At 32.9% G+C, this 27,656-nt stretch overlaps 1 protein-coding gene across 2 annotated transcripts in view; it reads left to right on the top strand.

Moving 5' to 3' along the window:
• Positions 1-26,729, top strand: part of WASHC4 (WASH complex subunit 4) — a 60,299-nt gene extending 33,570 nt beyond the window's left edge. Inside the window, exons 17-33 of one of the 2 annotated variants that reach the window (XM_063075524.1) lie at positions 197-343; positions 469-548; positions 1,706-1,811; positions 2,361-2,477; positions 3,853-4,021; positions 4,291-4,445; positions 5,973-6,047; positions 6,331-6,435; positions 8,867-9,001; positions 10,591-10,699; positions 14,842-14,908; positions 15,389-15,475; positions 17,799-17,946; positions 20,652-20,748; positions 21,591-21,787; positions 22,115-22,214; positions 24,458-26,729. In XM_063075524.1, the coding sequence (XP_062931594.1) occupies positions 197-343; positions 469-548; positions 1,706-1,811; positions 2,361-2,477; positions 3,853-4,021; positions 4,291-4,445; positions 5,973-6,047; positions 6,331-6,435; positions 8,867-9,001; positions 10,591-10,699; positions 14,842-14,908; positions 15,389-15,475; positions 17,799-17,946; positions 20,652-20,748; positions 21,591-21,787; positions 22,115-22,214; positions 24,458-24,522 (1,959 nt within the window). In that variant the 3' untranslated portion in view covers positions 24,523-26,729. Of the gene's footprint in view, positions 1-196; positions 344-468; positions 549-1,705; positions 1,812-2,360; positions 2,478-3,852; positions 4,022-4,290; positions 4,446-5,972; positions 6,048-6,330; positions 6,436-8,866; positions 9,002-10,590; positions 10,700-14,841; positions 14,909-15,388; positions 15,476-17,798; positions 17,947-20,651; positions 20,749-21,590; positions 21,788-22,114; positions 22,215-24,454 lie in introns of both variants that reach the window. The other variant, XM_063075523.1, reaches the window with a different exon arrangement.
• The last annotated feature ends 927 nt before the right edge of the window (positions 26,730-27,656 follow it).

Here is a 27,656-nt window from a genome sequence, read left to right as displayed (position 1 = left end):
ATGCCTAATATATTTGCTGTTTCTATAGTGCTAAGAGATGATGTTATAGAAGTACAAAATATCAGAAGTTCAACAAGTATTTGTCTATGCTCTCATATTGAATCCTGGAAGAAGATAATCAAGAAGTTTTTCTTCTGAGTCTATTGTTATTGCTTCAGAAACAAAGCTAATAGTTTTCTCTTCTTTTATCTTTAAGAAAAGAGTAATTTCTGACAAAAAATATAGTGAACAGCGTCTTGATGTGCTCTCTGCTCTAGTTTTGGCTGAAAACACTTTAAATGGACCAAGTACAAAGCAACGACGACTAATTGTTTCATTGGCTCTAAGTGTTGGCACGCAAATGGTAAGTGTATTGCTGTTATTTATGGAATAAAAATGAGGTCTGAGATTTCAGTTTCTTTGTTATTGACCCAGGAAACCTGTCCTTACTGACTGCAACTTCTCTGCCTTTTTTTCCCTTCCTAATAGAAAACATTTAAAGATGAAGAACTCTTTCCACTTCAAGTAGTCATGAAAAAACTGGATCTTATCAGTGAACTTACAGAACGGTAAGTAGGACCAGGATATGTAATGATACTCAAAAAACAGGCCTAATAGAAACATGAATTTTCTTTTTAGCATAGTGAGAGAAGACAATATCCAGATGGAGCATTAGTTTCTCTCTGTAATTTCTTCAGCATGACCAAAATGAGACTGGGACTAGGGATCATGTTTGTTTAGTTTTGCTTCTACAGGAAACATGTAGCTTCTGGAAGAGCTCACCTGAGAAAAAGCAATGCAATCCCATCACATTTGACAGAATCATGGATGTTGTGATTATATGTTGGGTATCTCTACTGGACTTTTAAAACTGCCACTTTGTAGCAAGGCATCATCAGTTTGTGAGAGACTTAGAGATCCAAGACCCATAGTGTTCTGTAATTTTATTTGAGTTATGAATTTGAATTACATTGTCAGTAGCTAGTCACTAGACTGAGTTATTTTTTGGAAGTCTTATTTTTATAGCTGCTTGTGACTTTATTGTTTCCTTTTTATTGAGTAAGCAGCAAGTTTCTTGAAGGGAAAATGGATCTTCTGAATTTTTATTTCCAGCTGCATTAAGGTTACAGCATAATTTCCATTTAATGCTTATGTTTATAACTTAATTTGTTTTGTTCTGAAAAGCTGACATTTTTGTGGTTAGAGGCATTTAACTTTCTATCCTTGGGAGAAATATTGCCTTCGTTAGAAGATATTTAATGATTATTTTGTTGCCTGTAAGGTGTGACTTGGCAAAGATTATAGACAGATTAAGTGTGACTGGTGTTTTTTGGTTTTTTAAAGGTTTTTCTTTCCAACTTGGAGACAGGTAAAATGGTGCATGGGATACAAGTGTTGAAAGTTTAGTTATAACAAATAATATTGAAAATAAATTTATGTTAAATGCCTCTAATTAAAAGTTGCCTGTATTTTTAAAGTATGCTTTAAAACTAAAGCATATGTGCAGAATTCTGACAGTGACAGATATTGGAGTGTTTTATTACATTTGTTCTATTTGAAAAATATTTATTTTGTGACTTTTTATTCTAATGTTGGGTTAAGTGACGTAGGGAATGTAAAATGAATAATATAGACCTCTTACCCTTATGGTATTTAAAGTCATTCCTTTCATATTGTTCTGGAATATTTCAGTTTTGGTACCACTAATTAATACTTTACATTGTAGAGTCCAAACACAATGTGACTGTTGTTTTTTGTACTGGCATCGAGCTGTCTTCCCAATTTATTTAGATGATGTATATGAAAATGCTATTGATGCAGCCAGATTACATGTAAGTAAAGGATAATATAAGAAATAAACACATCATTATTTTATTCACCATACAAACCATTCTAGTTTTAAAATAGATCATTCGATTTAACAAACCATTTTAAAATTACTGCTGTCATTTTGTGCAATGTTATGCATATCCAATAAACTTTTATACAGTCTGTAAAGTTTATATTAATCCTAATGAAATTAATTTTAAATATTTAGCTCTTCCTCTTATATTCCTAATGATTCTTATTTCACTTGATTTTAGTTTATATCACAATAATCTGACATTTACTTGTCAGTAAAGTATATGTTATTCAAATCTTTGTTTCTTTATGGAAGTAAGTGAATGCGCAAGATAGGAAAGGATAAGTGAAGGTGCATTTTCTGTATATTTAGTTAAAGTATATGCTTTAGATTCTTTAGGAAAGTAAGACAGTCATGTGGAAAAGTCATTTTTCCTTCAAATTGAGGTTTTGTCTTTTGAGATAATTAACGTTTATTATATTGTTTAGATTAGAGGCTCAGTTTTCTAAATTCATACACATTTTAATTTTCTTCTTAGTACATGTTCAGTGCTCTACGTGACTGTGTGCCCGCTATGATGCATGCAAGGCATTTAGAGTCCTATGACATACTTCTGGATTGCTATGACAAGGAAATTATGGAAATTTTAAATGAGGTAACATAATCTTTGAGATTGAAAAGCTTAAAACATGTTTTTGGAATGCAGCATTTGGAAAAAAAAATTTGGATTGGTGCAGACTTTCACTGAGATAAAATTATTATTTATAAAATCATTGTGTAGAACAAAAGAACTATTTTTAATTCTTATATCACTATTATGCTAAATTGATCTGTAATTCCTAATTTTTATTTAGAAATCAGACAAGAAATTTGGAAGTTTTTAATTTACTTTAGTAAATAGTATAGTATTTGAATTTAAATTTGTTTATTAGAAGAATGCAAATGCAAAATGGGTTTGAATGTTGAGTGCTAATAATAGTATAGTAAAGGGTAACTTTTAAAATATTTTATTGAATTTCATTGGAGCCCTAATGGAAGGAAATTATATATTTAAAAGGCTTACTTGTGTAACAAAAATAATTCGAATGCAATATTGTAAACCCCTCCCTGTTTCAATGAAGTGTGTATTATAAACACTGATTATCTTTAAAGTTAAATTTCCATCTAGTAATATTTTTATTTGGAAGGAAGAGTTAAAAATGAATAGACTTTATTTTATTTATTTATTTATTTATTTTTTGTCTTTTTCATGACCGGTACTCAGCCAGTGAGTGCACCGGCCATTCCTATATAGGATCCGAACCCGCAGCGGGAGCGTCGCTGTGCTCCCAGCGCCGCACTCTCCCGAGTGCGCCACGGGCTCGGCCCAAAAATGAATAGACTTTATGATATAATTTCTCATATTAAATATCCTTATTTATTTGTCTGCTACTCCTGGTGAGTGTTCAAGAATAGTTATATATACTCTTGTTTAGAAAATAAGATACATGTTTGGTCAGTATTTAGAACTCCGTGGTAGACCAGAAAAGATGATTAATTTCATTACCTTTAGCACAATGAATTTGGTGATTTTTAATGATCATCACAAAGAAGGTATTTTTTTTCTTTCTTATTTGGAATGGTTTCAGACCTTTTCTCCTTTGTTGTAAGTTCCTATAAATTTTATGCTTTATGTTGCATGTTCATGTTCTTTATAACAAAGCCATCAGTCATTAGCTTTTGATTTTCTTTTCAAGGGTATTAAAGTATTAAAGAGAATAAAGGCTTAAAATTTGTGTAACTACTTCCTGAGCAGAAAAACCATTGGTTTAAAATGGAAAGGAAAGTAATTTTTACTTTTTTACTTTCCCAATAAAAATAAGATTTCACCATGGAGTATTTAGAGTCTTAAACAAAAAACACAGTTTGACAATTTTTTTCATCAATGCATTGGTTACAAAACTCTAAAGGTCAAAGCATAGACATGTAGGGAAACAATACTATTGAAATATCATTTTGAAAAATTAAAGTATCAATTCTTTTGTGAATAGCATCTGCTGGACAAATTGTGCAAAGAAATAGAGAAGGATCTGCGACTTTCTGTACATACTCATTTAAAGCTGGATGACCGAAATCCTTTCAAAGTTGGCATGAAAGACCTGGCCCTCTTTTTCTCTCTGAATCCAATTCGGTTTTTCAATCGTTTCATTGACATTCGAGGTGAGTTTAGAGTCATATTCTATATCTTTTTATCCTAGCTATTAAAGAATAAAGAAACAAAACTTTGAGGGTATATTTTTCTTTTTTTTGTGTTAGTTCATTTATTCTTTAATTCCTTTTTGTTTCTTTTTTCATTTTTCCTAGCCATCTTATTTTAAAGGAAGAAATTTGATGTTCAAAAAAATTGTTGATTTTTATTTCATTTCATTTTCCTTTTCTACTGTTTCCTAAATAAACATTTTTTGGATTTTTTTTTTTTTTTTTTGTAGCTTATGTAACTCACTACCTAGACAAGACTTTCTACAATCTAACAACAGTAGCTCTTCACGACTGGGCCACTTATAGTGAAATGAGAAATTTAGCTACTCAGCGTTATGGATTGGTTATGACAGAGGCACATCTTCCTAGTCAGACTTTGGAACAGGTATAATATAAAATGTTTTTAGCATACTCTGACTGTAGTATAATAGTATTTCTTTAGGAAATCTTTTTTCTTTTTAGTATGTGTTTATTTTTGAGAAAATATTTGTTATATAAAACCTGACACTTGACAAGAGTAAAAAATTAGATATTCCTAATTCGCTTTATGAAGAATTTACCATAGGCTTCTTGTTTACACTCAGTATTCTGTTGAGCATTTGAAATATATATAGATTGATATGCAGCTTTTCAGAAACAGTGAAATGAGGTAGGTGACTTTTGCAAAATTATAAGACGTTCAGTCAAGGCCACAGTTAAGGATTTTAAACCTGGGCATAATAATCTTAGGAAAAATGGTTAAATTTATATGATTATAAATGTATTTGATCTTAAAATGAGGAGTGCAAAGAAGCATTTAGCTTTGCTAATTCAATTAGCTAATGTGCAATGTGTCAGTATCTCATGAGCATAACAATTTATGTTGTCAGTTAATTTGCATTGAAGTCTTTATAAGATAATCAAGGTACTATTTACCAAAAAATATTCAGTTCCAGAATTTGAGGATCATAATTTTTCTTTCATCCTACTGCATATAGGGATTATTTCTGGGAAGTTTGTATATTCTTTCACTCATTTATTTATACATCTGATACTTATTGAGGACATGCTAGGCACTGAACTATATTTAGGGATACAGAGATAAATAGAAACAGTCCCAGCTCATGGACTTATAGCATAGTGGGAGAAAAAATGTATAAACAGGTTTTTTAATTAGAACATGATGGAAGCTATAATAAAAACTTAATCAAAGAAGTCTTGGGATGCTATCTTGAGCCCTAATTAGAAAAGCTGTGGAATAATTTGTATGATACCATTGGGTATTAAGAGTAATATCTGAAGAATGAAAGTTTCTTAATAGATAACTTGTACATTAAAAGTGATCTGGAGTAATAATCAAAAGAAGCAAAAAATTTTGGAGTTAGACTTAAAATCCCAGCTTTCTGCCTCTTCCTAGCTATTTGATCTCAGAGAACTCCCTTAGCTTCATTTTCTTTACCTGTGGAATTTAGAAGAAGAATACCTCTTTTTTTCAGAATTATATATTCGTATAAAGAACCTTGCAAAGTACCTGAAAAATATGTATTTCATAAATGTCACAGCATATCCTTACTACCTTTTAGAATCTGTTAGTTTGCTTGTAAAAACATGTAGAGAAGATCCTTGGGAAGACAGATATCCTCAAGGACGGGGGGCGGAAATGACTGTGGGTCACAGATCTTTGAATATTTAACTGTTCCCATTTACACAAAAGGGATAAAATAATAAGCAGCCAGGTTTCTCCAAGGAGATAGTCCTGATTGTACATCTCAAAAGGCTCTTTTAACCTTTGTTCATACCTTTTATATAATTCTTTAAAATAATTTTAGATATTAGGAAACTTAATATAATCAATAAGTCACTATACTGATACAAGTTTAACTGATTATCTTCAACTAATAATAATAGAACTTCTGTGTGGATTGTGTTATAGGGCCTTGATGTTTTGGAAATTATGAGAAACATTCATATATTTGTATCTCGATACCTCTATAATCTCAACAATCAGGTGAGTGGGTTTTAGAAATTTTTTTAATGTGGGTGGATATATAGTGGAAAGGCTGAGGGGCAAGGAATTTCTCAAGTGTGAAAATCAGTAAAATAAACAAAATAAAAAATAATTGTTTAGAGATCTTATTTATTCCTTTTCTTTGATTGAACTATCTTCTTGAATGGCTTTTCTACTGAATTATCTTCAGTGAAATAGATTGTAAAATTTTCTTTGGATAATTGTCTGACCAGGATTTGCTATGGGATGTGTTGTTATTAAGAATAAATTTGTTTCATTGCAGATTTTTATTGAACGAACAAGCAATAACAAACATTTGAATACTATTAATATTCGGCATATTGCTAATTCAATTCGAACTCATGGCACAGGAATCATGAATACAACAGTAAGAACTTTTTGAGGGGCTGGGTGGGTAACAGGCCCCTGTTCAATTTAGTAGTTTAGAAGATAGTTTTCTCATAGAATATTCTGGTAAACATATACTACTGCCTGATTATTTTATACCTGGAATTCCATTTTTTCTGGCTGGTATAGTTAAAAATATCTGGTACTACAGTTGTGTTGGATGTGATGGGAGCTGTGATAAAAAAGGCACTTTAGAATGTCTTACCATTTCAGGGTCATCATTATAAATAGCACTGAAGATTTGAGAAGGGCATCGGCGTGTGTGTGTGTGTGTGTGTGTGTGTGTGTGTGTGTGTGTGTGTGTGTGTGTGTGTATCAGTGTTGATTTTCTGAAAGTTACTTTTAAAAACGAATCCTTGGTAGTGGTTTATTTAATATCATCTCTGCCCTTTTTGGGGGAGGAGTTACTAATTATTTGATATCCATATAAATAAGAATTTACTAAACATTTTGAATCTAATTAGAAATGGGTATTCAATCACTTGAGGGAATCACTTGAAACTTGTATGCTATTTTTCCCTTTTGAAAAAGAGAAATCTTTGAATTTATCAGGTTTTCAGGGCACAGTTAATTTCTCCTTAAGGGGAAAAGAATGAATGCTTAAATAGTAAAGTATTTATTAAAACAGATTTGGAATGGGGGAGATAGGGAGAAGATTGGAAAGTTAAGTTGGGATCATTTTAGTATACAGTGGGGAAGGCATTTAAGTTTTTGAGATGATGAGTGAGTGGAGCTCTATTTTAGTGGTTACTAACATAGAAATGAGACACAGTCATAGTTTTAAATTGAAAATAAGAAGTCATCCTTTGCTTTCCTGGTCATGCTAAGAATGTCTAAGCAGAGGAAGAAAAGAATTATTTCTGAATCAAATTCTGACTTTTAAGGCAAAACTGAATAATAAAGTTTAGGAGAAACTGTCCATCCTGTCAGAAAGATACTGAGTCAAGTCAAGCCCAGGAAGCAGGGCAGGATCAAACGTGTGGCTTAAATATCAGAAAAACTTTTTATTTTTATTTTAATTCGATAGAAGATAGGTAAGCTTGTCGGTTCTTAGTATCTGAAAGGGTAGATGGATCAAAGAAGAGGACGCTCCCCCAAAATGGGATTTTTACAATAAACTTACCAATACTATACATTTCTTACAATAAAATTACTAATAAAAAAAAGGAGTCATCCATGTAGAGATCATGTCTGAACCTTTGAGGATAAATAAACTCTGAACTTTTGAGGATAACTCTTCCTTGACCTCTGTCATCTATCCAACACTCATCCATGTAACAGATATTAAGAGTGAGTTTTATGTGTCTCAGGCACTGTGCTGGGCACTAGGGTGAGAAAAGCAGACATTTCTTGGTAATTACAGGGATAGAGATGTTAATCACACTACTGATGTCTGTGGATGATAAAATGAATATAGAAGGATAAGAATCAGAGGGTGTCAGTTACCACTTTTAAGAATGGGAAAGGATAAAGAAAAGACTGTAAAGGAGGTAAAGAAAAAGTAAAGGAACAGAACAGCAAGAGGAGTACAATGTTTAAGCCACAATGTAAGTTCTGAGAATGCACCCACTTCTATAACTGGGTAAATGAAGAATGAGTAAAGAGGGCATAAATTTGCCAGAACGGTTAGTAATATTTGAGAATGGTGGGAATGGAAATGAGTATAGGGTTTCCCATCTGTAGGTTAGAATTAATCTTACATTATTTTGACTTTAATCTCAGCTCATGTCTCACTTTCTCAGGATTTTCTGAGTTAGGTCACAGGGCTTTTTGTTATTCATTTTCAAAATACCTACACTTTCCTTTTTATAAATTATTGCAATCGAGATGTAATAATTTATTTAACAATACTTATTTAAAATATGTCATCCTGCTAGAATATAAACTTCATGAGGACAAGGACCATGTCTAGGATCATGGCAGGACATTGCCTTGCACATCAGAGGTGTTCAAAAATACTTATGGATAAATATTTGAATGTTTACTATTTCCCTTTAGAAAAGTTCAAAGAGCATCATGTTTCTTACCTTAGTATCTTTCTAGACATGTGGATTAGTAGTAAGTAATCTTATGAATGGTGGATGAACATAGAAACTTCTGACTGGTTTATGGCCTAAAAACTAGGTTCTTGAGTCTGGTTTTGTGATTCTAACTACAACTCTTAGCCCTATCATGAGAGTATTTTCCATTTTTTTCTTTCTTTTTTTTGTCTTTATTAAAAATGTGTAAGAAGAGCTTATAGAAAGTTCTGTAAACTTGAGCAATAAAAACTTCATGTATTTAAATACTTCAGGTCAAACATGAATTAGGCTTTATAAATAGTACTTTTAGATAATCGACATTCAGTAACGTTGATTTGAAATTAATTTTTATATTAACTTTTTTCAATTTTTTGAATTTTAATTTTATAGGTTAATTTCACCTACCAGTTTTTGAAAAAGAAGTTCTATATATTTAGCCAATTTATGTATGATGAACATATCAAATCCAGATTGATTAAAGATATTCGGTTTTTCAGGGAAATCAAGGACCAAAATGATCATAAGGTATGTTACATGTTCTTTTTAAAAGGTGGTTTAACTGTTGAGCATATGGCAAATGTTTATGCTAAAACTCAGTATTTAGATCTCGGTTGGGTTTTTAATTTTTCTATTTTTTCCTGTCTTCTAGATAAGGTCTCCAAGCTTCTCATATTTTACCTTACAATTTCCTATTCCTTGCATTCTCTGTAGGCTTAAGGGTAAGAAAAATTAAATATCAGTGTAGCTAGGTGTTACTTTACTTTATTTAAAAAATATTAATACATGCTCATTTTGAAACATTTAAACAACATAGAGTACATAAACCAAATACCTCCCTCATTTTTCTTTCCTCCCAATTTCATTTTCTGGAGGTAATTGCTGTTGAAGTAGTGTGATGTCTTTCTGATACCTTTGCGATAACATACGTATTTGCACGTATATAAACTGCTTTTCAATAGCAAAAATGGAGTAATACAGTACATACTGTTTTACAGTGTGCTCATCACATGTCGTATAGATCTGCTTCATTCTTTTTTTTAAGAGTTGATAGTGTAGATGTACCCCATAACTTATCTGACTTTTTGTTGATGGATATTTAAGTTTTTCTGATTTTCCACTGTGTAATTGGAGACTGTTTCTGAAAGATTCTTTGAGAAATATCTAGGATGAATATGAATATTTAAAATTCTGATACATGTTGCCAAGCATTCCAAAATACTGCACAGTTGACATTCCCACAAATAATTTATGAGACTGCCGTTTTCCCATAGTGAAGTGAAGAGTCAGTTGAATTTTAAGTGGTAACAGTACGGAGGCACATAACTGTGTGGAGAGAGAACCAGCAGTCTTATATTTGATTTGTCATATGCAAAACTTTTAATTACCCTTCTTAAGGTTCGCCTAGTTCCAGTCCTCTTGTATAATAATTGGTAGTTCTCTTCAGTGTCAGACACCACAGTATTACTTTCTAGTAAAATAATCTTAGAAAACTATAGATTACAATTATCAGTAAGGAATTGTATTAACTCATTTTTATTGGAAGAGAAATTACTAGTATTCAGAGATAAGTAATCGTTGCTATTGTGTAAGAATTACTTCCTTTTGTTATTACAATAAAATGAATAATTTCTTAAATCTCTTAAACAACCAAGACTTGAAAAAGTTGTTTTTTTAATTGGTGATGGCAACTAGAAATTTTAACCCAGCTGATGTGTGTTCATTGGGAAGGAGTGTGTTTATGTCTCTGATACCTGTACAGCCCTCAAAAACTTGCTCACATATCTGTGAACAAATGTTTCTAGGAAGAATTGATTTCTTTTTTCTATCTGATAGAGTAGTTGGGTGTTAGGAGACTATAACTGGTGGTGGGGAACTTAAGTTTAGTGGCATTGATTATTCCTTTAGCTGATGTCAAAAAGAAAGAAATTTAATTTATATTGACCTTGAACATCGATAGTTTTTGTTCTACAATTTTTTTGTCATTAGACTTAAGTGTTTTTTTTTTTTTTTTTAAACACAAAGAAATACAGAATTAGAGCAGTATGATTGGGTTGGTAGGCATTTTAAGCTTTTTGGGGTCTTTGTTAAAGGAAGTCTTAAAATTGTCTCTTTAGTATCCTTTTGATAGAGCAGAAAAATTCAATCGAGGCATCAGAAAACTTGGAATTACTCCAGAGGGACAGAGCTACCTTGATCAGTTCAGGCAACTCATCAGCCAAATTGGTAAGTTATAAAAGTGTCAGGAAATAGAGTGCAAATCCCATGACTCTATCTCTCTGATATATTAAATATCTCTTGCTAATAAAGGGCTGCTTATTTAAATAACGGAGCTCAATTTTATTACACTAGGGTAATTTTTTTTTTTAACCAAAAATTTTTAAGTATGATTAACTGTTGCTGCAGAAATAATTGATAATATATTTAATAACAAACTCATCTCAAAGATCATATTCATAATTAATAGTCAATTGGTAAGTACTTTTTGGGTACCTACTCTGTTCAAGGCACTGTTTGGGCTTCTAAAACAGGTTCCCTCAATTTACAGCCTAAATGTGAAGGTATAAAATATTTACATGAAAAGTTAATAATTTAAATTAATAAGTTATATATAAATTTAATCAAAGATAAAATATTGAATATTTTAATTTTTTATGCTACACCATTTCATATTGTACATATGTAACTTATTGTCCTTCTGCCTTACAAGTAGAACTTGTCTTTTGAAATATATTGTTTAAAAGCAAGAACTACATTTAAAAATAATCATAGATTAACACAACTTTATCATTGAGCTTTTCACATACATTATCTTTATTAATGTCCTCACAAGAATCATGTGAGATAAACGTGCAGTTGCAGTTTTAAAGATGAAAACAATTCAGAGAAATAAGTGGTGTTGCTGGGACCTAAAGGTTATTTAGCTTTAAGTTCAAAGTTGTTTTATATTCTTCAGAGTTTAACACCAAGCAGTTAATAAAATCTGATTGAGTATATTTTGTGAAAATTATGCCTCCTGGGATTGATTCATTCATCTATCAAACATTTATTAAGCTTTTATTATGTCAAATATTTTGCTAAGTGCTAGGGATGCAAGCTGCCTTTGCTCTCAAGAGGCTTGAAATTTACTAGAGGGAAAGATGTTACAGCATTTAATTCTGGAGTAAAGTCACTCAGTGCTAGCTTAAGTTTTATAAATTAACTAGTTTGCATATCAGACATTTCTATTATGTTTTAGTACAAAAACTTAGAAAATTTTACCTTCGTAAATTTTTTATTTTAAACCATTTAGTATGAGGAAGTGTCAAATAAGTACTGTTTAATTCAAGGGAACATTTGAGGTCATATATATATATGCATTTTTTTTTGGCGGCTGACTGGTAAGAGGATCCAAACCCTTGACCTTGGTATTATCAGCACCACTTCTAGAGCAATGGTTCTTAACCCTTTTTGAGAATCTGATGAATATTCTGTGTTGATTCCCTCAGAACTAACGCCCATATACACATACATACCTGTACAATTTTGTATATAACCTGTAGGAGTCCAGGTGCTTAAAGCTAGGGTCTGTGGACCTCAGATTACGAGCTGTCCTTCTAGAGAAGTGTTGCTTAAACCTTATTTATTTACATAACCAATATCAGAGTTTTTGCCTCGTTTGAATACTGTCTGTACTGTTATTTCATATTTTTATATTTTTTGAAAGTGTAATTTTGTCCTAAGAAGTAACAGTTGTTAAATTATGGGCCTTAGTGTGCTAGTCATTTTTTCCTCTTATACACAACCAAATACATGACCACTAAAATAATTGTTCTTTGGTGATGTCCTGACTTCTAATGTCACCTTGATTACCACCGGGATTCATTCCATAATTGAGGAATATTACCCTTTTCACTTTGTTCCAGCATTTTACTCTTTATTCTCTTCTTAGAAAATACAAATTCTTTATCTCTGCTTATGAAACACTATAATGTGCTTTTGAGTCTGTTAAATATCTTGAGAAAAGGAGTAAAGAATCTCAGACTGGGAGCAAAATGAGAAGTTTTTTTGACTAATAACCTGCCTGCTGAAATAACAACTACTGACATTTATTGAGCGCTTACTATGTGCCATGTGTGTTCTTAGTGTTTTATACATTTTAACTCATGAAACTCACTGGATTATTTCCATTCATTCATTCCACAGGTGTTTATTTAGGACAACAGACATTTCTAGGTGCTGGTGATATATATGACAGTAAACAAAGTCTCTGCCCTTACAGAGCTTAATTTAACAGATAAAGAGACTAAGATACAAAGAGGTTATATAATTTGACCTAGGTCTTATAGCTAACAAATGGCAGAGTCCAGATTTGACCCAGAAAATCTGGCTTTGGAGCTTTTGCTCTTAACCACTGCTTTGTACTAGCCTTTCACATTTTTTTTTTTTTTTTTTTTTTTGTCTTTTTCGTGACTGGTACTCAGCCAGTGAGTGCACCGGCCATTCCTATATAGGATCCGAACCCGCGGCGGGAGAGTCGCCGCGCTCCCAGTGCCTCACTCTCCCGAGTACGCCACGGGCTTGGCCCAGCCTTTCACATTTTGATCAGCCACACATTGGTCCGACAGTTTGGAGGAAAGCAATGAAACTAGATAGTTGATTTTTCTAAGACGTACATTAAAGAAGCAGTTTTATATCATCTCTCATATTGGGATAGGCCTTAAAATAGATTTAATGATACCTGCTTTGTAGTGTTTTTACAAAGAGAGATAATATATTTAAAACGTACAAGGGTACTTCAAAATTCATGGAAAAGTAGAATTAAAAGATAATATGAATCTTTCCACGAACTTTTTGAAGTGCCCTCATATGTTACAGTAATGCTTATGAAATCTTAACTGCTTCTTACCTTTTCTTCTGTTCTTTCTCCGAAGTAATTTCAATTCAGTTCATTTGTGTATTGAGTTCCTGCTATGTGCCAGGACATGCTGGCTCTAGGGATGGAGCAGTGAAGAAGACAGAGGCCATACTCACGGATTTTGCATTCCAGTGGGGGGGAGACGCAAACAAAAAGATATTACATATGTCAGTGATGAGTGCTGGGTAAAGAGATATAATAAGGCTGGGCAGTGCTGTTCACTGATGTTCAAGGAAAGCTTTCAGGAGGTGACATTTGTACAGAGACCTAAATAATGTGAGGGAATAGGCTTGAGCATATCCAGGAAAGGGTAAACGAGACAGAGGCAACAGTAGGTGTCAAAGCTCTGAGTGGGCTTAGGATTTTTGAGAAATAGTCAGGGGCTGGAATGGACTTAGTGAAGACCTGAGTGGTGGGGCATGCTACCAGAGCAGCAGCAAGGGGCAGGATCATGCAGGGCTATCTTGAACACATGAAGAGTTTGGATTTTACTCTGAGATGGAAAGCCATTGTAGAGTTTTCAGAAGAGACATGTTATGCTCCAACTTAGTTTTTAAAAAACCACTAGCTGTTATGTAGATAAAAGATTGGGGAGTGTGACAGGATGCTAAAGGTGAAGGAGGCAAGTTAGGAAGCTATTGCATATTGCAGTGGTCCAGGCAAGAGATGGTGGTGGTTTGGAATAGGGTGATAGCTGTGAAGGTGGTGAAAGTGGTTGGATTCTGGCTACATTTTTAAGGCCGAGCAAACATAATTGGATATAAAATGTTAGAGAAAGGAAGGAGTCAATGATGACTTCAAGGCCTGAGCAAATTGAAGTATAGATTGCTTAATTCTGAGATAGGAAATACGTATGATTGGGGATAAAAATCTTGCGTTTGACATATTAAACTCAGTGTGTTTGGACATATTAAATTTAAAATTCTTCTGAGACACGTAGATGTAGACATTGAACTAAAAAAAGCTTAGGGTTCAGAAGAGGAGTCCAGGCTGGAAGATATAAATTTAGAAGGCATCAAATAAAGATTTCTTGATAGAACTTCCAGCTCTGTGTGTGTGTGTGTGTGTGTGTGTGTGTGTGTGTGTGTGTGTGTGTGTGTGTGTGTGTGAGTGTGAGAGAGTGTGAGTGAGAGAGAGACAGTGTGAGAGTTAAGAAATTATTGATATTGTAATTTTAAAATGTTTGATCATTTTAATGTCAGCATTTAATGGATTTCATTTATCACATGAAAGTTACATTATTTTGAAGTGTTTAGTATAGATGTATTTAAGTATGTACGTTTATATTTTAAGTGCAGAAATATGTAACAATTTTACTTTTATGGAACAAGAACTGAAGTAAAATATCCAGAATATTTTGGTACTTAAGACTGGAAATCTTGTAGTTGATTACTGTATAAAATTGTATTCCTGACTATTAGGATTTAGAGTTATTTATATAAATATCTGACTTTTTTGTGTGGTTTTTAAGGTAATGCTATGGGCTATGTACGAATGATAAGATCTGGTGGTCTTCATTGTAGCAGCAATGCCATTAGGTATGGATGCAAACATCATTTTTGCCTTGTTTATGCCATTTAAAAAACTATGTTATTTAAATCGCTCTCTGTTATAAGTGATATTGTAGAGAAGGTATTTGTTCTTGACACCTTTTGAGATAAAACATGGAAGAAAACCATTAATTCTACTAGTTAGATTTTTTTTTTCCCTCAAATTTTAAGACTGCAACAGACTTTTGAAAATCTTTATTTCTCTTAAGGTTGTAGTTAATTTATTTTATCGTTATATTTTTTGACTGGATCTAAAGATCACATGACTTTAAGGATTAAAATTTGATTATTCTTATGTAAAATTCAATTTGGAACTAAAGTGATGATAGTAATAATATTAATGAAATGCAAAGCTTTTTCCAAATATGTAGATGAAAACTTTAGAGTCTTACAGTACCACTTTCATATCTGTGTCAATTGCATATGCTTTAGTTGCCCTAATAAATTCCTTCCCAAATTCTTATGTAGATTTGTGCCTGACCTTGAAGATATTGTAAATTTTGAAGAACTAGTAAAAGAAGAAGGTCTTGCGGAAGAAACATTAAAAGCAGCAAGGTAATGTAATCTTGGAATAATGTAAATTTGGAGATTTAAAAAAGTGTATTTATGTAAAACATTAAAGAGAAGACTAGAGAGTAATATATAATTTACATGCCAGTGTTTTTATTATACTAATTATGATCTCAGTTTATGAAATATAATTTTTTTTATAGCTACAGTATTCTAAGATCTTTCAAATTTCACTAAAAAGGGATCTTCTAGAACATACTATCCAATATAGTAACCACTAACTAGCCACATGTGGCCCTCAAGCACCTGCAGTGTGGCTGGCCCAAATAGAGATGTGTTGAAGTGTAAAGAAGACAACTAATCTTAAGGATTTAATATAGGAAAAGGAATGCCAAATATCTCATTCATGAAGCTCATTTTACTTCTGTTTACCAACACTGTTCTAGAATGCCTGTCCTTCCTTTCCTGTAACCTAGAGCAGCACTGTCCAGTATAGTAGCCACTGTCATATATGGCTGATGAACACTTGAAACATGGTGAATGGGATGGGGGAACTGGATTTTAAATTTTATTTCATTTTAATTTAAAATTTAAATTATTAAATAAGATAGCGAATGGCTATCTCATTGGATAGTGCAGGTCTATAGACTTGAGTCAGTAGTGATTTTGTAACATAACATAACTTGAGAGAGGCATGCAGAATTGTTAAGAATTTATTTAGAAAACAATAGGTTTTATTATTAATAATTATGACAGTTTATTCAATCAGGCATGAAGAGGCACCCCTGGACCAAGTGGAGACAATATGAATATCAAAAAGAATAATGGGTGATCCGTAATCATATCCTAGATAGGGAAGAAAATAGCTGTAAAGGAAATTTGGGGAATAATTGGGGACTTTCAAATGTAGATTGTATATTAGATAATATCGTATATTATTATTTATTTATTTATTTTTGGCAGCTTGCCAGTACAGGGATCTGAATCCTTGATCTTGGTGTTATAACACCACACTCTATAGCCATCTGAGCTAACTGGCGAGCCTGTATTTTATTCTTGGGTGTAATATTTTGTGGCTTTGCAGGAAAATGTTTTAGTTCTTAGATTCATGCTAAAGTATTTACAGACTGACATGAGGCCTGCAATTTTCAAATGTTTTATTAAATAGGGAAAACAAATGTGGCAGAATGTTAATAAGTGATGAATCTAGTTGAAGGGTATATGTTGTCATACTGTATATTTTCATTTTTTGATAGGCTTGAAATGTTTTAAAATAGAAAAGAAAATATGCTGGGAAATGTGTATGTGCATTTTTATGAGAATAAGGCCCCAAAAGAGGAGCTTTGCTCTGGAGTATCCCATTAGATAGCTTATTTCTTTGCCAGGTTTACATAAGCCATGTACAATTAATCAGCCATTTGAAGTCATGTGCCTGAAAAATGATTAAACTGTTTTGTGGCTTGTATATAAGAAAATTGGACCTTTACCTCCTGTTAAATGATGTCATTTACTCAAAATTGGTGACCATTTAAAAAATATTTTAAAGCAGTTTAAGGAATCAGAGATTGGGATTATGTCTTCTGAGCCCTCTAGGGAAAAGCTGACTGCTAATTGCAAGGTCTAAACTGCTAATTTGTGCAAGGGAGTGGGTGGTTGACATTAAGTGAAGGAAAGGTCATAGCAGGCAAAGTCAAGGAGTTGAAGGGTCATGATAATGAGTAGATTATCCACATAGACAATGGACTAGAACTGCAGCATTATCTAGTCTAAGGTAATAAATGTAGGGCAATGGTTAAAAGGTTAGTAGATGTCTGCTTTCAGGAAGGAGGAGTTGGGTAGTTGGATATAGTTGGACTATGTGAGTCTTGAAGGAGAGATTTCTACCTTCCAGTGGTGGAGGAATAATCATTCGAAAGTTGTAGCTACACTTGAGGAATGCAGGAGAAAAAGCAGCTAATGTTTCTGAAGGTTGAGAGGGAAGCTAACCGTGAAAGAGGGCCAGGTTTAAGTTATGGTAAGGAGGTGTAAAAGAAGCATTAGTGAAGAGATTAAGATGAAGAGCCCTTTATTTACAATGAAATGGGGTTTTACAGGGCTTATTGTGGGAAAAAGAAGTACAGAACTCTGTTATTGTACGTCCCAAGATGCTGTACATATTCTATTTTAGGGACTAAGTTAATTAAGGATTATTATTCAGTATCTGTCCAAAAGAAAATGAGTTCATTCTGAACTTTAAGGAAATTTATTTAGAAATGTCTTGTAATATTTCCTGCTTTTGAGTGTTCTTACCTAGCCTAATGGTAGATGGGTTTTTTAAAAGCCACGTCTTCTTTTGAGAAAGGAACCAAGTAAATTTTTTGCTTTTAAGGCATTTGGATTCAGTCCTCAGTAATCACACACGGAATTCTGCTGAAGGCACAGAATATTTCAAAATGCTTGTAGATGTTTTTGCTCCAGAATTTCGAAGGCCAAAGAATATACATCTCCGAAATTTCTATATCATTGTTCCCCCTCTGGTGAGTATTTTCAGAACCTAAAAAAAAAGAGTGTTAATAAGTAGATCTGGTTTGTTTGTAACATGAAATGCACACAGACCATTGACTTTCTGGTTGTAGATAAGATTGAATGTGATCTCAGTGAATATGACCTAGAATGTTTACTTACTAGCTATGTTGAAGGAGACTTATTTATAAGTTAAAAGATAGGTTCTTATTTGTTAATAACTGCCAGAGAAGTCCTGGTATTTTTAAAGTTACTTGAGAATATGCCAGTGCATGTATACCGTAGAATGTTTGTGCAGAATTATACCATATAATCATTTTAACTGCTTAACGTAGTCTGTTACAATATGAAGTTTTTTTCTAACACATCTCCTAAAAAGCATATTGTTTAGGAATAACTTCTCTGTATTCAGTAATAAATACTAACATCTAGACTAAATTTTTAGTGCTTTATTCTTCTTATAGTATATAATGTATTCTGCTCCAAATCTATAGTTGCTGTCAGTATATGTTATGGCCAATGTCCGACGGGTAAAAGAAATTTGCCCATGAGAACCAGGTGATAGGAAAAGGAAAAGAGTTTATTTCTGGCGGCCAGGGCTACGCAGGCCAATCGAGAAGCGCAGCCCCGAGTTGAAACCTCTTGCAGCTATTTTTAGCTAGGCGGGAATTTTTCGTGCCTGACACAATCTAGCCAATGCAAGCAAGCCAGTGGTACATAAGCTAATTTTGAGGTTAGCCCTGTAGCCCCTCCCCACCCTGGATTCCCCATAGGGACTCTCCAGCCTAAAATGGTGGAGCAGCCTAAAATGGCGTTGGTTATGCTACTTTGTTTATTCCCCCATTTATTTTAGCAAGCGATGTGTACAGAAGCAGAATGCGTATGTTAAGGTCAGGAGGGGTTGGGGCGTCCCTTAACATATACAGTTCAAGTTTTCAAAAATTGCATTGTAAAAACATCGTTCCAGTGGGAAAATGGAGTTGAGTGTAGAAAAGTATATGTTAGCAATGAGTTATTTTTCCCTAAAATAATAATAATAATAATAAAGTTTCTATAATAAAGTTTTTTTTTAAATTTGTAAGTGGATAGCTCTAAAATCTAAATATCACTGAAAACATATAGCTTTTTATTATAACTAACTTTGATCAAGAATAATAACCTCTCATATTGCTGCCTGAATTGTTATCTATACATATCTTTTTACATATTATAACCATTATTATGAAAGTAGCTAATGGCTATAGATAGCCTTTTTCTTTGTGAATTTTCTTTTTCTTTTATACATTTGTTAATTCTTTTTCATAATTATATCATATATATATATCATATTATAATATAGCAGAAATGTCCATATTTGATAAACATCTTTTTCTCAAGATAGTGTTGAACTAAAAGTAGTTTGATTTGGTTACACTGTAGTTAACTTAGGGTGAGTTCTCACCATATTTCTTTAATTTGAAGGGCAATATATTTAAGCCATAGTAAATAGCAGTGAAATCATTGGTGAGCTTAGGGAAGCGTGGAGTTTTTTTTTTGTTTGTTTGTTTGCTTTTTGACAGTGTGGCGGTCAAAATTCAGTTAGTGATAGAGAAAACAGTGTGGATTAAGAGCACTACAAAGAAGTATAGGACACTGTTCTTGTGCTTGAGTTTACAGTCTAGTTCCAGAAAAAAAGACAAACATTAATGAGATGTCTAAAAAAGATTTAAATAGCTGTTGATAAATATTTCACAAATATGTGATTAATTGCCAAATAGGTTCTACAGGCAATAAAAATGAAACTTGGTATTTTGTTTTTAATGTAGGCTCTTATAGGATTGTACTTACTGCACTATCACAATTGTTTTTTAGAGTTTTCTTTTTCCTCTCTAGAGCTGTGCTATCTCTATATAGCCACAAGTGGCTACTTAAGTTAATTAAAATTTTATAAAATTAAAAATTCAGTTCCTGAGTTACAGTAGCCTCATTTCAAGTGCTCACTGGCCGCATGTGACTAGTTGTTAACTGTACTGACAGTATAGATATACAACATTTCTGTCATTGCCAACAGTGCTGCTCTAGAGTGCAAACTCTAGATGGCAATCATTTTTTTTTATCTTAAGTATTTAATAATGCCTGGTGTATAGTAAGCTTCAGTAAATCTTTGTTGAATAAATGATATGATTAGATAAGGTATTTTGGAAGAGCTGAATTCTCTAGAGAAGTACTGTTGTTTTGAGGAATTCATCCTTTAGCCAAAGTTCTGCTAATCCTTTTTAACAAAGAATGTGATAAGAAATGGTATTTTAGAATGAATTAGGTGGGCAGGAGTAAGGACTGCCATGCATATGATTAAGACTGCTTGTGCTTTGAAGTAGCGCAGGCTCACTTTTCTGACTCCAGCATTCACTTAGTGTATGACTTTGGGTAAGACTCTAAATCTCCCAAGTCTGAGTGTCCTCATCTCTAAACTGTGCATATTTTATAATGAACCATATACAAGGCATTGTTCTTGGATTAAGTAGAGGTTGAGGGAGTTCCATATTTAAAGGATTTGGAAAGAAGAGCCATTAAGAAACACTTGTATACATTGTGTGCTCACCAAGAGACAAATGTTTCAAACCAAAAGGATAGGAACCTAGAAGAGATTTTATTTATCATTTGAGAAATGTCTGTTTTAGGAACTAAATTCTGGAGATTAGCACAATTGTTTCTCTAATATCTTGTTATATATTTTTAGACCCTCAACTTTGTAGAGCATTCCATTAGTTGCAAGGAGAAATTGAATAAAAAAAATAAAATTGGAGCTGCCTTTACTGATGATGGCTTTGCAATGGGTAAGCTTAAAGGAATTGTTTTCCCATTAATATTATGTTCACCTTATAATGGATTCTTAGAAACATTTGCTTGAGAATAGGTCCATGTGCTTTTTATAGATTTGTTTTTCATGAGCAGCATTTACTGGTTTTTTTAGCTGGCCATCTGATAGACAGTACTTGTTTCCCATCATTTGTAACTGCATTCAGTGCTCTCTTGGTATATTGCTAATCACTTGTCTACTGTGACCTAATATTTAGGCTTTGTTTTTATTATGGTTGTACAGTTTTAGCATCTTGTGGTTTCTCTGGTTTCCTGTTGCTTCCTCAGTTGTTGTTTAGCAGTAGAAGTTTTTATTCTCTATCCTTACAGCCATATGTTTCTCCAGGTGATTTTCATGGTTATGTTATTTATTTAGTTTCTTCTTAATTGACATCTTTAGTTCTTTATGTAGCAAACCCTTGAGCAACACAGGTTTGAACTGCATGGGTCCACCATAAGCAGGATCCACGTAAATAGAGCACCTACTTTTCCTATGCGTGGGTTCCACAGGGCCAACTGCTTAAGTGCTTAACTACTTAAGTATGTAGGGAAAATTTTAGGTGAATTTTTGACTGCTCGGAGGGTCTGAACCCCTAATCCCCCACATTGTTCAAGGGTCATCTATACTTGTATATCTTTTTTTTTTAAGGGAGGAATAAAGCCATCTTGTGAAATTTATTGTTAATTTATGCCGTAAAGTGTAATTTGAAAGAGGATTAATTTTAAATGGTTAGCTTAGTGCTAGGAGTTATTGATGAGGGAGTATAATACACTTCTATACTCATTAGAATTTAACTTTGGCTTTGCTAAATAATTGCAGGTGTGGCTTACATTCTAAAGCTTTTGGATCAGTACCAGGAGTTTGACTCACTTCACTGGTTCCAGTCTGTTAGAGAGAAATACTTGAAGGAGATAAGAGCAGTTGCTAAGCAACAGAACGTGCAGTCAGCTGGTCAAGATGAAAAGCTACTACAAACCATGAATCTCACTCAGAAGCGACTGGATGTCTATCTACAGGTAGAGGAGCATAAGAGTCAAATTTGCTTTGGCTTACTTTTTGATATCCATTGCTTTTTGATATCTGAAAAACAGAAGCCATACAGAAACCCCCATATTAACAAATGAGATGAATAGTGGTAAAAAAAAAAGTATATTTTATAGTGAATGGTATTTGGAAGCCATTTGACTCAGATCTTAAAAATGGATGGGTTACTTAGTTCAGTTTCTGTATTTATGATTTCCACTAGAGCTTTTTAACATAATAAGAGATGTTAAAATACAAATATTTTTGATATTTTATTACAATAAGTATTTTCAGCTTTTATTTAAAATTTTTTTATTTAGGAATTTGAATTGCTGTATTTCTCACTAAGCAGTGCAAGAATTTTCTTCAGAGCAGACAAGACTGCGGCTGAAGAAAACCAAGAAAAGAAAGAGAAGGAAGGTCAGTGAGTGGCTTAAATTTGGAAAGATCGATAAATCTCTTTCATAGTAGACACTAATGCCCCATTTTATCTGGTTCCTTGTCCTTTTGGAAAATAACAGACCTAGAAATAAGCCTTTTAAAAAAGTAAAGCCTGTGTGGATTATGTGTGGAATTGAAAAGAAATTTACATAGTTTATACATTTCACCCTGTGGTAACCCTTTTATCCCCTTACTCAGTTTCATCTTAATTTAAATAAAATTTACGAAGCTTAGTTTTTTTCTTTCATGGTTCAATCTGTGTAAGATTAGAAGGAACAAAATAAAGGAGGAATGCTAAATGTTGCTGAGATGGGACGGGTGATTAAAGAGGCTTAAAATTCGTAGGGGCTATTTAGTGTTGTGGTAAACAGCCTTCTGCTCTCCTCCATAGTCAGGCGCTGGAAAATCAGAGTGCAGTATATACATAATCACTGACAGTCATGTTCACTAACCTGAGTCAGTAAGGAAAGAATTCTGTTCATTGTATTCTGTGTAAGGTGGTGGGAAAGTATTTATACATTTTAATGCTTAATTTCAATCTTAATGTCTCCATGATACATTTCTCTCAGATTTGAAATTTAGGAACAATTGTCTTCCCTGAGGATCAGATATTTTTCATAGAAATTATGTAACTTCTTCTGTTTCTTGGAAGAGCAAAACTAGGTTCAGCAACTAGGTGTCCCTTATATTTTCATGTTTGCTCTTCCTTTTTTCTTGTTTTTCATGAAATTTTCATAAATCAAGATATAAAACATTTCATAAAACGATGTTTTTATCTTATTTTATGTCAGATTTTAAAATATGTTTATACTTTTTTTTTTTTTTTACACTGAGTAGAGGTGACTTATTTGGGTAGACACTTATATGAACTACATTACTTCTTGACAATGTTGCATAAATTAAATATTACTAATATTACTTGCTAGCTAGGGGCATATCCAGGCATTTTTAGAATATGAATGAAGTAAGTAATAAGCATGTGCTTGAAAAATTATTTCAGGCTGTTATCTTCCAGATAACTCAGATATTTATGCAATGATAAATATTTAAATTTATTAAAGATAACTCAGTATTTATTAAATGGAAATTTGTATATATTACATGTGGGTTCATTTTCAAGACTGAGATAAATTAGCAAAGCCATTTGGGAGAATTTGAGTTAGTATAATCAAAATTGTGAAGAAATTCAGTTATTAAGTTCTGCTCAGGCATTTGATAATGCCAGAATTTTGTCTCCAGCCCAGGTGACTGGGAAAACTCTTCAAGTGGATTGGACATTTTGCTTTAAGGCCTAAAGTATTAAAACAAAACCACCAAACCCTTCAGTCTCATGGCAGTGGGACACCTTGCTTTGTTTTTTTTTTTTTTTTTTTTTTTTTTGTCGTTTTATTTTCGTGACCGGCACTCAGCCAGTGAGTGCACCGGTCAGTCCTATATAGGATCCGAACCCGCGGCGGGAGCGTCGCTGCGCTCCCAGCGCAGCACTCTACCAAGTGCGCCACGGGCTCGGCCCGGGACACCTTGCTTTGGTTTATTCTTCTTAAGGAACTCCCTAGGCTTCTGGTTGATGAGTATCATTCACATGCTTAGGTCACTGTTCTGTTTTAAGACTGTTTCAGCTAAAGATTGCCCAGAGATGTAGTCAAAGTTGCTGAATACATTAGTCAAATAGTTTTGTCTATTAATGAAATATGTGCACATGACATTTTGTACAAAATAATAGGAATTCATTCTATCTAACAAACATAATAAAAAGCTGCTTTAAAAAATAAATTGTAAATACAAATGGAAAGTTATTCTGGACAATTTTGATGTTAGTTTACAGCCATGTTTCTGTCTGTGTTGGTGGTACACTATAATGGTGATTTCTTGGCCCAGCTAGAAGAACCAGCATGGGGGAGCATGCCTTCCTTAGATGAGGGAGTATCAAGATTCCACAGGAGAAAGGCGCTTGTGCAGTTTGAAGCCCCACCCCATATGCGATTCTGAACTCTCTCCTCACCTCAATTAAGAACCAGTCAAAACATTTGTAGTATTTAGCCTAGATTTAAAAAAAAAAATTAAGTAAACAAACTAGGTTTAGTAATGTTAGAGAAACATTTGATGGATGCATCCTTTATTTAATTTGAAATTTAGCGGTGTAACTCTTCTCAAATTTTATTTACTTCATTTTTTAAAAATGAACATAAATATGTTCATTGTTTTTCTTCTGCTTCTAGAAGAAATTAAAACAAGCAATGGAGACCTGTCCGACAGCACTGTGTCTGCTGATCCTGTTGTGAAATGATATTGATGGTATGCTTTGTCCATAGGAAATCATCAGAATTGTGTTAATGTTTTTGCCAGTGAAATGGATGTTATAAGGTATTGATGAATTGTTTCCTGGGTCTCATCTCTGGAAAATGTGTAGGTGTTGCAACTCTTTAATGCAGTGCTCTGAAGTTAAGTCCATTCTGTTTCCAGAAGCACTACTTTTCAGATGTTGAGAATGGGATTTTAAAGTTGCATTTCTGCCTGGACTTTAGGCAAGACGTTGTTTCTAGGAACAGGTATTTGAAGTGAAGTTATAGTAGGGCAAATCCAAATTTCTAAACTGTCACCTCAGATCTCTTGTAATGTTCATGAATGTTTGTGATTTGTATTTGCATAGCTCTTTGATCCATATTTATCTCAAGTCATTGGAAATTCAATGCGTATACTACATACAGCCAGTAAATACATGTTTAAAAAAAGAAATTGAATCTGAAATTTATGAAGCATACATATCAATATCCTTAAAAAAGTAGTATCTGAAGATGGCTTTGATACTAGAGGTGCAGCACAAATGTATTTTGTATCCTTTGTGTACAGTATAACTGGTGATCATTTGTTGTTAATTTTGTGTGACTCAGAGCTGCTCATGTCTTTGAGACAGTTTATTACTAATTTACATTGCTTTGAGAACATTTAACCTCCAACATCTCCTTTAAATTTGACATTTACTTAATACTCAAAAAAAAAAATTCAGATAAAGCCTTAGAGTCCTGCTTGAAGTTTCATTTCTGCTTGAAGGCACTATGTATAATATCAGAAAAACTGAAGGAATTATTTCTACATCCAAACTCAGGTTTCTTCTCCATTAGGATGAATTGAAATCTTGGTGATGGTTTAGGCCTACTTTTCCTTTATATCAAGTATATTTTAAGACATTAGATTAAATAATAATTGCACTGTGCAGTCTTTTAAAAAATTACCACTGTGAGAATAAAGCTCTAATAAAATAAATCACCTACTTATTTTAAAAGTACAGAAAGATTTTGAGTAACTTTAGTTCCCAGCAAGCTACTAGCTTTATTTTTGTAAAGGTATGTCAGTTAACAGTTAATCATGGCCTTTTTAAAATGTAATAAATGATACCTTTACAATGAAAACAAAAGTTGAAAACTTTAAATGTAATCCAAACATCATTTTGGGAAATGCTTGATTTTTCTATTGCACTTGCTGCTAAACATTTCTTTGGATAAATCCTGTAAGTAATTCTAACATTGTTCATCAATTCTACCTTTTGGAATGGGTGTACAGTGCCCTGTCTGTGCTCATTGGTTAGGGTCAGGGTAACTTTCCCAGCCCAAGATAAATACCTTCACTTTTAAAAGTTGGAGAAACAATATGTAGGAAATATTTTTGTTTATTATGTAAACATGGCTTACAGAATTGTGGACAACGGATGGATTAAAGGCATTTAATATTTGTAATTCATACTAACTGTAGAAATGGCCCTAAAGCATGCTGCATAATTAATAATTTATATTTTCATCATTGTAAATGTGTATATTAATGATCTTGCATTTGATTATATCGAATTGGTCGCCATTTCACAGCAACAATATTGTTTTCTCTGTGTTTCTTTAACTTCTCTAAAAACATCCCCTTTAATAGGGATAGAAATTGTGATTAGAAGAGAATCAGATGTTCTCTGTTGCTTATTTCCACATGTGTAAATTGTTTTATCAATACTAGACAGAGTTCACATGCTGAGTCTTCCATACCTACTATTGAGAAGTAAGATTATTTTACCTTTAGTTCAAAATAATGTCACTGCAGTCTGAATAAATTATAGTAAGTTCATATATTTGAAATAAAATCTCTGAAAAGATTAAGTATTTAAATGGTATTAAACTGCAGAAAAACAGGGCTTCAGTATATTTACACCTAAGTTAATATATACTTTTGAATAATGGTTTTCCTTGCTAACATATTAATGTTAATATTTTAATTTTTTTCAGACATACTGTAATATAAAAATCATGTGAGCATTTGTTGTAAGTTCACAGAAAACTTTAATGATGTTCAAATTCTCAGGAAGTAAGGACTAACCATAACATTGTCAGTTCTAATTAAATTTTGTAAAAGATGGCACATTTGTTACCTCACTTGAGTGGGGCTTTCCCCTCCCCCCAATTCTAAGAGAATACCATATGTATAATGAAACATTAATAAATATAATTTCAAAAATTTCCTTCCCCTGGATGTTTATGTTCAAAATGAAATGTCTTAAACCAGTAGTTCTTATGTTAACCTTTTTAGAGTCTCCTTTAATCAAATAAAATATATAGAATTTCTTTAAAAAAATGTTTGCATACACATGGGCAAAAAGTTTCAAGTATAAAATTGGGATTGGCCCCTCTTTATGTATCCCAGGTGAAGTACTTTTGTTTTCTTTCCTTTACATATTCTTGATCTTTTCATAGCTTGCTATTTTCAAATAAAAGAGCCAACATGAAATTATTTTAAATACTATCTGGAAAGGGATTATTAGTATGCAGTGTTTATTAATATATTCAAAATAACTACAGTGTTATTTGCAAACATGAGTTGAACTGAAACAATAATAATAAACAGGAACCTTTTTAAATACTAGGCTGGAGACAAGATACAATCCTGTTAAATATTACCGTAGAGGAATTGTCCTGGTAAAGTCAAGTCTGATTGCTGCTTCTATTTTCATCTGAGGTAGTAAATTTGTAAGATTGTGGGAATGATGATATAATACCATCATGCACATGCACATCATGTTACTCTTTTATGCTGGGTTTGCTAAATGTAAAAGGTAGACTTTACTCGATTTTAATAATTTTAGCACTATTGTCTTTACAGCTTCAGATTACAGAAGTTTCAGACGGATGATATTCCCTTTTCTTAGGGAAGTTTTAATGCTATAATTTTCTTTAAAAAACGAAGGCTTTTTAGATATTAGGAATAATTTAATAGGTTGTCAGAGTTCAAATAAAAAAAGGGAATCCAGAATAAGTGGAAATCTGTAGAGATTAAGGGAATCTCTGCATCAATCATCTGGGATGTAGGACTATGCAGTGAATTCAGAGATGGTGATGGCAAAGTTTATATAAAAGCAAGCTCATATATATAATGTTTGAGAAGAAA

Source organism: Cynocephalus volans, chromosome 12 (genome assembly GCF_027409185.1).
Source record: "Cynocephalus volans isolate mCynVol1 chromosome 12, mCynVol1.pri, whole genome shotgun sequence".
NCBI lineage: Eukaryota > Metazoa > Chordata > Mammalia > Dermoptera > Cynocephalidae > Cynocephalus > Cynocephalus volans.
This window is presented reverse-complemented; position numbering and strand designations above follow the sequence as displayed.